General features: G+C 46.6%; 1 protein-coding gene across 1 annotated transcript; it reads right to left on the bottom strand.

Annotated features, from left to right (window-relative positions):
* Positions 1 to 302: 302 nt before the first annotated feature.
* LOC780637 (MADS-box transcription factor 7) lies at positions 303 to 9,287 on the bottom strand. Its single transcript, XM_044581581.1, has 8 exons — positions 8,902 to 9,287; positions 6,512 to 6,590; positions 2,243 to 2,313; positions 1,573 to 1,672; positions 1,353 to 1,394; positions 1,228 to 1,269; positions 837 to 994; positions 303 to 614 (listed from the first exon to the last, which is right to left on the bottom strand). Exons 1-8 carry the CDS (start codon positions 9,084 to 9,086, stop codon positions 551 to 553), a joined length of 741 nt encoding a protein of 246 aa, XP_044437516.1. The 5' UTR covers positions 9,087 to 9,287; the 3' UTR covers positions 303 to 550.
* Between the last annotated feature and the right edge of the window lie 2,338 nt (positions 9,288 to 11,625).

Here is an 11,625-nt window from a genome sequence, read left to right as displayed (position 1 = left end):
GTGGTTGCGGGTGTCAACGAAGTCAAGGAGGAGGAGGGCATCAGCTCATGGCAAAGACAGTGACAGAGAAGAAGTTTGGGGTTGACAAAGTGTACTGGGATGGAGAGTTGGGAGGCCCATGGGTCCACGCGGATGTCAAGGGACACACTCCCTCCCTGCGACGACACCCCTGACTCGTCATTCACGTGTAGAGCTCACATGGCAGCCCATTCATATCTCTTAGTGGGGTCGGACTAAACTTCATGCACGAATAGGGGCTTCCAGAATTTTTCTACAAATTATGCCAATAATTCCAATAGAGGTAAGGGGAAAATATCATCACGCATAGCCACTCTAGTAATACAATGTATGATCTTTTACATGCAGTAACACAATAATGTTGAGCATCAAATACAGGGTTCTGAAGTTTTCATCACACAAAAGTTGCACGCAAAATAATTGAGGATCTTGACTGGAATAATCCATCACTCGAAGTAGTATACATGCATATATGCGGCCGGCCGGGTGCCACGTATATACTTATTCTTCGCACTTTCTTCGCCGTCTTCAATCAAGGCAACCACGGGGGCATGAAAGTTGTCATGCATGAGTTACTCATGGACTCAGGAGGGTACCTACGGAAAGAGAGGATTAACAATCAGTTGAATGGCTAAATATATGGAGGGAATGCACCTCCTAAGTTTGCAACAGTCTTTTATAAGAAAATAATGGAAATTTATTGTTTTCGCCCTACAGAAAGTACTCTGCCGCAAAACAATTATACTCCTACAAATTACGGCTGCTATCTCGACAGGTTAAATTTATATCAAACTTCAAACGTAGAATGAGAGTAATACCCTATGTGAAGTGTGGGTTCACCAGCAGCATCAAGGGGGTGGAAAAATCCATTGCCGCCGTGCATCGGCGGCTGCACTTCCGGCTGACGTTCATAGCCCAGTACATTGTTGTTGTGCTCCCAGAGCTGCTGCCCATGAACCTGGTTGCTCTCCTCCAACTGCATCTCTCAAAACAAAATCAGACATTACCTAACCTGTTCATTTTTAAGAGTACCAGTCATGGATTTCTTTTTTTGCTCGTTGTTCTCTAAGAACAATTAGGGTTAGGATGAGTAAGAAAGTAACTGTTTCATTTTGATCTCCTTTGAGATGAAATACATACGGATTATGGAATGTTGCTACAAGAATACATATATGAAATAATTAGACTTGCAATCGTAGAAGTACCTACTTTTATTCGAAGACATTTATTCGCCTCTGAAAACATTTGTTCCTGCATGTTTAATAAATTATGGGAGGTCATTCACTAATTAAATAGCCAGGTTTTAATACTGTTGAATTTCTGAGAGAGCGTACCCTTCTCTGGAGTTCTGTCAATTGGTCAACCATATGTTGTGTCTATAACAAGGGGGGAAAACTTGTTAGGACGCACCAAGCAACCTCATAATTGTACGCATAAAGTCATTAAGAAAGTAACGTAAAGATTTTTCATATGCAGAGTTATATCTACTTCAAAAGGAAAAATCCACACTTATTAGCTGGAAAAATCACTTGCTAAAAATTAAGTAATCAGTACCCTTGTTGTTCGAATGTGCTTCAAGGATGAATCGAGTTGCTTCTCAAGGCTCTCGAGCTCTTTTATGCCTAATGAATCAAGATCTTCACCAAGCAAATTCCTGGATAAGATGCAAAAAGAAGTGGTTCATTATGCGCAGATAAAATAAGTATTTCACCTTTCGACTACGCTGAAAAGAAACGATACTAAGAGGTAAACTTGGATTTGGTGGAATGGATACGATCACTGGTAATGATCCATATTAAGTTGAGTATGCGTACTTTTACTTTTGTGACCTTTCAATGTCACATTTGCAAGCACCAACAGTTTGGTAAAGAGCCACCAAACTCTACAAAAGTTACTATTACCTCTCTCAAAATATAAGACGTTTTTGAGACGGAGGTAGTACTTCTTAAGGTTTCTATTGTATTCCATTTTGAAAGAATGTTAATTGCAGTTTGATGCTCAATCTGACAATCATTCAAGCAACCAAAACAATGATTAGTTACTGCACTTAAATTTCGATCATCACTAAAGATATAGTTTCTGATAGTGATATGTTGCAAAAGAGAAACACATTTCACATTTGTAGTTGCTGCTGATTTCAGTTATTTTTAACTTCAAGATAATAAGTGATAAAGAAACAATATAAAAGTAAGTGTTAAAATAGCTCATTGAAAACACAGCGTACCTTTGTGTTCGCTGTAAATTATCAACCCGTGCCTTTAGTTTCAGGTACTCATTGCGGCTGTTTTTCAGTTGCTGAAAGGAAATAACATAGCACAACTTTACTTCACTAAGAACGATAAGAACAACATTTTATTGAACATTATGTTGGCCCAGACCCGACACCGTGTACTTTCCGGCGACGGTGATACGACCAACGATGAAGCAAAGCGACACTGACTGTTTTGGTTCCTGCCGGCTGGCCGTAGTGTACGCTCACGTATTTCTGGTGTTGCTTGCCGTAGCTATCGATCAGGAGTTCATCGACTAGCAGAAGGCTACCTTTGCACTTTGGTACATCGTGCATCTTGGCGTAAAGTAACGGAGGATCATGGCGGATGACGATAAGAACAAGCAACTGGCAGAGTACTCCGGTGCGGCTAAAGTATTTGCTGCTCCGGCGAGTTCGTCGTACCCACGATTTGATCGCGAGAACTTCGGGGTGTGGAAGGCCCTCATGGAGTGTGGTCTCCGCGCCGACGAGCTATGGGACGCGGTCGACCCAGGAGGCGACGCGTTCAAGAAGGAGGGAGCCGAGCACCGGAAGGATCGGCAGGCGGCGTCGGCGATTTACTCGGTGATGCCGATGGATGTCCTCCAGCACCTCATCGCCAAAGCAACGGCGAAGGAGGTGTGGGATATGCTGAAGCTCATGTTCGAGGGACACACCCGCATCAAGCAAGCCAATCTCCAAACTCTCCTAAGGAACTACGAGACTTTGGTCATGGGCGACAATGAGTCCGTGGATGCGTTCGCTTCACGGGTGGCTACTCTCGTCAATCGGATCCACGCGCTTGGAGAAAACCTCACGGAGACCTCGCTTGTCCAGCGGTTCTTGCGCGCAGCCCCTCCCCGGTACCTGCAAATTGTCACGGCGATCGAGCAGTGCGTCGGTCTCGAGACTCTCTCCATCGACGATCTTGTCGGACGGTACAAGGCCCACGATGAGCGGATGCGGTGCAATCTTGGGGACGGGAGGAACGACGAGCTTGTGATGCTCACAAGGGCGTAGTGGGTCGCTTTGTCAAAGGAAAAGCAAGACGGATCCACGAGCAGCAGCAAGAAGGGGAAGCAGCGTTCGGTGAGAAAGAACTTTGCCGACTCGGATGACGACTCAGACGATGAGGCTGTACCACCACCGAGGAGGAAGTTTGACATCAGGAAAGTGAGGTGTTATAATTGTGGCTTCCTCGGCCACTTCAAGGCTGACTGCGAGGAAGCACCGAAGTAGAAGGCGCTCATGACCCAGCAAGGAGATGATGGAGACATGATGTTGATGTGTAAACTGGTGGACGACGAGGATCCAGACTCTCAAGCCTTGACTAAAGAAATTGTCGAGCTTGCGGAAGAAAAAGTTTGCCATCATCTTCATGGTTCGGAAACTCGTATCTATGCTAGAGATGCGGGGGGTGGTTCCAAAGCTTATGTCGATGCTATGGGCATAAGTGCCAACTTTGCTGGAGTAGATGCAGCGATAGCTGCGTGTGCTCGACCATGGAGAAGTAATCTTTGTGCCGTTCAGAGGTTCATAGGTGGCCACAAAAATAACACTGGACATGGTGTCTCGCTGAGTAGGCTGAAAGCACCGGCCGCAGGCACCAAAGCTGGATCCCTTGTGCGGAGTAAGGGCGCCTCGCACCCAGCAGCGAGTGCTGCACAAGGAGCCTCCAAGGCAGCTACGTGTGGTGGCCTAGCCACAAGACAAGGCTCGCATGGTGGGCTACAAACAAGTCTAGCAGGAGGGCTTGGTGGCTCACGTGGTGAGCTAGGGCCATCTACAACTAGTGACGTTGCAAGTGATCCAGGAGATATGCAAGGTTCATTACCAGCGCATGTACGTACAGTTTTGCCATGCTTGGCCACTATAATGCAAGAAGATGGGAACGGCAAGGTAACATCCGTACCCGGGATCTAGCTTTGCCAAAAGCAATGTGCGAAGCAAATGGTGAGGAGTTACTCCTGAAGGTACAAGGAGCCATGCAAATAATGTTGTCTCCGAAGGCACAAGAGACGAGGACAACGCCACCTACACCTGTACTGCTACAACCGGTGTTACACCCATATTCGAAGAAGACTCTTCGGACGATTGACCCGGCAAAAGTGAAAGGGAGTGGGCGACGGTGTCTAGCAAGCGCCGAGGAACCGGTGAAATTTGAGGACGCAAATACGGAGAAGTGTTGGCGTCATACTATGAAAGAAGAGTTGGGGTCGATCCATGACAATAATTCATGGGAGCTTATGGATCTTCCCAACGATGAAAAGGCTATGGAGCTCAAGTGGGAATTCAAGGTCAAGAAAGATGTTGAAGGGTGCATGAAGCACAAAGCGAGGTTTGTAGCCAAAGAGTATGTGCAAGAGGAAGGTGTGGACTTCGAAGAAGTGTTCGTTCCCATTGCAAAGATGGAGTCGGTGAGATTACTCATCGCTCTCGCGGCTCAGAAATCATGGAAAGTACATCACATGGATGTAAACTCCGCGTTTTTGAATGGCGAGATAGAAGGAGATGTGTATGTGAATCAACCATCGGATTTCATCAAAGAGGGAGAAGAGCACAAGGTACTGAAGTCACACAAAATCTTGTATGGGCTATGCCAAGGACCTCGGGAGTGGAACAACAAACTTGATCGGACATTGATTTCTCTTGGATTTGAGAAAGCCCCACTAGAGCATGCAATGTACAAGCGAGGTGAAGGGAGGGATCGTCTACTAGTTGGCATCTACGTCGACGACCTATTAATTACTGGAGCAGATGAAGAAGTGATTGCAAAGTTCAAGCTACAGATGAAAGAGCTTTTCAAGATGGATGATCTAGGTCTTTTGAGCTACTACCCCGGGATAGAGGTACATCAAAAGACGGAGGGGGTCACACTATGCCAGGAGGCATGCACAAGGAAGGTACTTGAAAGCCCTGTCATGAGAGATTGCAATCCAGTTGACGCTCTAATGGAACCTTGTCTAGCGCTGAGCAAGAAAAGTAAAGGACCCGTAGTTGATGCAATAGAGTATATTGCAGCGGCCACTGCGATGCGTCAAGGCGTGTGGCTAAGGAAGCTACACGGTGATCTCACGGGTCGAGATCCGGAACAAGTGGTGCTCAATGTTGATAGCAAGTCTGAAAGTTTTCTATGTGAGGATCCAGTGCGGCAGGATAGGAGCAAGCACATTGATACGGTGTATCACTACATAAAGGACTGCGTAGAAGAAGGTAAGATGAAGGTCAACTACGGTTGCACCGATGATCAGATGGCGGACATGCTAAGCAAGGCTTTGGATCGAGAGAAGTTCTTGAAGATGCGAAGAAGGATCGGCGTCGGAGCTGTGACATGATGACGTCGTGTTTAGGGGGTGATTGTTGGAATTAAACACGAACACAGCCTCCCAATATTGATACGTGTCCAAGTTGATAATGTATGTACGATTGTTGGCCCAGACCCGACGCCGTGTACTTTCCGGCGACGGTGATACGACCGACGACGAAGCAAAGCGACACTGACTGTTTTGGTTCCTGCCCCAAGCTGGCTCAGCCCGACGAAATACTTTACGCCGAGATGCACGATGTACCAAAGTACAAAGGTAGCCTTCTGCTAGTCGATGAACTCCTTGGCGAATTTGGGCAGCACCAAAACCATTGTCTCTGTCCTTATTTTCCTAAGCTAGCTACTTCACATTTTGATCTGGGAACTAACACATTATGCATCATAAAATTACAAAAATACGGATAGAATTATGTAAAGAATTAACTGACATCACATGTGATTCATTTTCGCCTAAAAATAACTAAATAGTGCGTACTTTGTAATAACAAAAAGATTACTTGTGACTCCTTCGTATCAAGTCATGTGTAATTTCTTGCATGAAAGAGCACAGGGCAGAAATCAGCACACTAACAGTCATTTAAAGATGAAGATAGTCCAAGTTTGAGTTAATGGGCTATATATTACGTAAACCATGTTTAATATATGAATTTGTGTATTTATATGTTTGAGAATCATGGGGTCATAATAGGAAGTGTTTTGGTATATTTACATGCTTTGAATATTCTGGAGACCTTTTTGCGATTGCAGGTACTTTCCATGTGATATGCATATGATTAATACCAAACCTAGAATACTCTCATTGATATGAAGGAACAGCTGGTAATATACGCGCTGAAAGTAAAACGTAAGGAGATTTTAACAGCAAATGTAATTAACTAAAAAAATCTTCTTGCTGGCTCATGGGCAACAGGTTCTACCTCATTTTCTCGGTTCTGCACAGTAGTTTCAGGTCCTGCATAACTGCATTTTTGATACTTGTCGAGTGTCTTCGTCATGCTACAACAAGTTCAATGGCAAATAAAAGTTATATTTCAATCATAGGTTACTAGATATATATATATATAGCCAGACACCAAAACTGCATAACAATTCTACATGTGAATATTAATATTAGATTATTTATGACAGAGCTAGAACAGATGGTGAGGATAAGAAAAGGCACGTTTGCCAAGTGTAGAGGTTATGATTCTAAGTGTCACAGTGGCTAGTACTCTACTTCGCAGTTCAGTTGGGCCTCTAAAATGTTCTTACCACAGTACCAGCCCACGAATCAAAATATCCACCGTGACGCCACAGGATACGTCTGATGAGATGCTTACTTAAGCAGTACAAGTGATAATGAAGGCTACCCGCAGAAAAACAAGTGGTAATGAAGGCAGTGAACAGCTACTCACTAAGAACTGATTGTGAGAAATGATGCCCAAACTAGACATCTTTCTAACATGAATTAAGTAACTCTATTTTTTTGTTGGTCATAAAACTATCTTAGGAGTATCAGTCCGTAACTAATGACCCGTGTTCTCGTAAAATTCTACCCAACCTAATCTTGGGTTGCTGCCATGTGGGCAAGCTTTTTGTGGGATCCATATGTCAGCCGCTCTAAAGTCAGGAAATTTAAGTTAAAGAATCTCTGTCTCAAATCAAAATATGCACAGTGCTGCAGTGGCGACATGAGATACACTTGTTGAGATGCTGACTTGAAAATAACATTATTATGTACTAAAAGGAAGGGGTACACGATAGGGAGTACCGAGAGCAATAACACATTAGAAACAAAATACAGAAGAATATAGGGTGTACGCCGTTGCACACATTCCAAGGTTGTTCCTGACTCCCAGATCCTTGCGTACCAGGAATCTTCACACTAAGTGATGAGTATTTTTCAGTCCAGCTTTTCAGTGCAAACCACACAAAATATATGTGCTAGTTTTATGTGTGCGCTAAAATGTCATACGCTCCCATGAATGCTCACTTGACATCTGAGTGAATGGATGCGCTCAAGGGAATTGATTGAAATTTAACATTTTTTATCTAAAAAAACCTCAATTAACAAAAAAATACACGTAACAACAACTTATATTTCTGGAATGTAAGTTAATTAGTACTGCCTAAGACGTGGTGCACACAAGTCAATTCAGAAAACATGAAGTCAAACTTTGTGACTTCACAAATTGTTTACACTGCTAAGGAGAAAAATAGTATATCATGAACAAAGCACTGACAAAATCGTAATAATACAGTTCTACTAACATGTACATATAAAAAAATATGCTAACCATGGTATAATGTTTAAGACAATGTGTACCTTGGGAATACTTGTAAGTTTGCAATATTATAGGTTGTATTCTACATGATATTAGCTAGTAGGTATGCATGTGGGCGTGTCCAAAGTTAGAATCAACCATCTTTCATGCATCCATCAATTAGTTCTACCCTCTCGGAAAGCTAGACCAACAGTCAAAAATGTCATCATCCCTTAGATGATGATACACTGCCACCAAAGACACTATGACTTCAGCTTTGCATGGAGTTTCACAAGTACAGCATATAGCTACAAACCTCCGTAGAACATTATTTGCTAATAACTATGAGATGTATATATAGTATAGCAATGGTTGCTAGTTACCATGTACATCGGTTCACAAACATTCTAGTCTTCTGTTTGCAACTTCATTTTGTTTCTCATCCAAGGTCGGAACCTTCGTTTCGGGGTTACCATGGAAGAAATGGTTTGTAATTAAGGAAAGAGTGTGTCTAGGGCACATCTAGATGTACCCTAGTTATTGCATATCTAAGTGAGTGAGTCAAGCACAAAGAGAAAAAGAAAAAAGAAAAGAAAAATATCCACACGAATCTTGATGTAAAATCAATGACATAGGACTTAGATGAGCAATACTTATGGCACATCTAGATGTGCTTTAGCAAAACTGTTAAGGAAACCACCCCACTGGATGCCCGCAAAGTTCACTACAGAGTTAGATCAGGGAGTCTCGACCGGGAATCCGGGAAAGTACGGTGCACCAAAATGACCAGGGAGGAAACCCTAAACCCACGGTACTGGCCGGATCCCGGCTCGGTAGTCCCTGGAAAGCCGACGCCAATCCGGCGGATCGTAAGTGCCCCCCTAACCTCGGGACGCTCAATTGCACAGATCCACGCGAAACAGCCGTCCCTCGCGGCACCTCAGCGACGTAGCTCGACGGAGCTTGGTGACGTGACGCGCAAGGGGACGCCATTTCATGGGCAGATCTGGCGAGATGACTTGCGCGCGCAGGATTTGAGCGAACGGACAAGCGCGTGTGTATACCTCTGGGTGCTGCAGAACTCGTAGAGCTTGCCGCGGTTGGAGAAGACGATGAGCGCGACCTCGGCGTCGCACAGCACGGAGAGCTCGTAGGCCTTCTTGAGCAGGCCGTTCCTGCGCTTGGCGAAGGTGACCTGGCGGTTGATCTTGTTCTCGATCCGCTTCAGCTCCACCCTCCCCCTCCCCATGGCTGACTCCGCTGCTTCCTCCACCTTCCCCGTCCCTGGCTATGCTGCAGCAACCATACACACCACCACCACCACCACCACCACCAAGCGTACTACTCGTAGCAAGAAGGGAGAGGAGGGGAGGAAGATAAGGGGGTGGGGAGGAGCAGGCAGGCAGGCAGCTGGCTGGCCTGGTAGGGATTAAAGCGAGAGATGATGGGTGCAGGAGAGGAGCCAGTGGGCGCAAGGGGGGCTCCGCGGGCTGCCGTTTTTGGCAAAGGATGAGTAGGGGGGAAACCCTAGAGGACCAGCAGCGTAGCGCGTTTCCGGAAGGCTAGGGATGGGATGGGCCGCGCGTCCCGTCCGTCCGTCCCCGTCGCCGTCGCCATCCATCCTTAACTCCTCCTCCACGCCCTGCTTTATTCGCTAGCTTTTTGCACCCCAAGCACGGCTAGCTCCACACACACAAGCACGCTCCTCTTCTGCACTCCCCTCTCTCTCTCACGCGATCACATGGAGGCGCTCGCACGCACAGAGACGGACGCACCGCATGGCGCTGCAGCGGATCCGCAGGAAGCCGCGGTGAGGGATTTTTCAACGGCTGGTCGGTTGGCGAGCCGTCCGATCGGCGCGGCCGATGGCCCTGCAGTCGACACGTGGTGCATTGCGGATCCTGGCTGGCTGCCCGCGTACGTAACATGCATGCATGTCCCGGCCCACCACAGATGCGCCCACAGCTGAGGTTGATGCGTCTTCCCCGGCCGGGGTCCGGGCCCGTACGGCGCACCCATCGGCCCAGCGACCGCACGCTGGGCGCTGCCGGTGGTGCATTCATGCATGGCATGGGCACGAACAGCCGATCGACTGGGAGGACACTGTTGCTTCCATCTGCCGCGCACGAAGACGACGGGATCTCAGGGCCGATGCTGCTCGGCGAGTAAAATCCTCAATGAGCAGAACGAAAACCCAAAAGGTGTGGCTGATAATTCGATCGGTTCACGTGGCGGGTGCGGACTGGCATTTGCTGCACTAATCAGCAAGAGAGAGCGGGCCGGCGCGTGGCCGTTTTACGACCGTGCGTAGCGTACGGGAGCCAGCAACCTTCGTGTCCAGGCTCGGGCTTGAGACCGGACAAAGGAACGTACGTCGCGCAGAGCATGCCAGCGAGTGACCGATTTGATGGCTCCATCGATCGGGCGGGACCCGGGCATTGGGCGAACGGTATCAGACCTATGGTGACGTGAGTTCGACGTATGCCGTCCAAAGGAAAATGGTATGTTGCGTGTCGTGAGAGCAGTGTCGCTCAACTGCTGCCTTGCTAATGGCTGCAAGAGTAGAGTAAACTAACACAGTCTGGTCGTGTCGGGTCCGGTCCCTAGCAGGAACCGAGAAGAACGTATTCCGCATTAGAGCATGTAAACTAACGCCTAAAAATAATGCTCCAACAGATAATGCAGATATACACTTTTTACTTAGGTTTTGCTCTAGATGTACGATAGCACTTGATGATTCAAGTTTGCTAAACTAGCCATGCACGAGCAAAACGCAACCATCCGCGCGCGCACTACTAGCACCCCAGGTACTAAACATAATGATCTTTCATCAAGTAAACCAACTAGCTAACATCAACTATAAGATGTAATCAACACTACTAGCATCCCCAGGCACCAACACTAGTAGAAAAAGGGGCTTTCGTTCGGGCCTAGCCAGCCCATTAGTCTCGGTTTTTATATGAACCGGGACCAATGGGTGCGTTCGTCCCGGTTCGTGAGCCCAGGTGGCCGGTCGGGGCCTCGTGGGTTTTGATCCCAGTTCGTCTGGACTCATTTGTCCCGGTTCTAGGCACGAACGGGGACCAATGGGCCTCGCTCCTGACCCACATCCATTGGTCCCGGTTCCAGCCACGAACCGGGACAAATGATTTGCCTATATATAGCCCATCGCCGGCGAGTAGAGCACTCCACACTGCTCTGTTTTTTGCTGGCCGGCGAGGGGAGGGCATTTGGGTGCTCTAGCTCACCTCCTATGCACATGAGATGTTCGATGAAATGTCCGAGCCACACTAGTTAATATTTCTTCTCTCGAAACTCGACCTCCGAGCTCCATTTTCCTCGAGATTTTTCTAGGTTTAGCGGTCCGTCACGTCCCGTCCCCGTCTTCACCGCCGTCGATCGCCCGCGCCGATCTCGTCGCCGGCACCACCGTGGTGAGCCTCTTGTTCTTATCTTCTTTCTGAAAGAAAAAAAATTCTTACTTGAGATAGATACTTGTCTAATTTTCTTACTTTTATTATTCCTTGTTATTATATAGTGCGATGGTTCTGGTATCCGCCCCCGTCGGCCCTCGTCCTGTCTATGATTCGGATGTGGTATATATTATCTTTTTATAACTATTTGGTTCATTTATTGTTTATGACAATTATGCCGACCAACGTGACATAGATTTTATTTATGTAGGAGGTGGTTGAACCGGAAATTCCAACCGACCCTATTGTCGAGAGGTTAAATTTAGTTGAAGAAGTAAACAATTAGTTGAAGGAAAAAATAAAAAAAATTAAGGA

This window comes from Triticum aestivum, chromosome 7D (assembly GCF_018294505.1).
Source record: "Triticum aestivum cultivar Chinese Spring chromosome 7D, IWGSC CS RefSeq v2.1, whole genome shotgun sequence".
NCBI lineage: Eukaryota > Viridiplantae > Streptophyta > Magnoliopsida > Poales > Poaceae > Triticum > Triticum aestivum.
The sequence above is the reverse complement of the archived record's forward strand: the minus strand, read 5'-3'. Positions and strand labels throughout refer to the sequence as shown.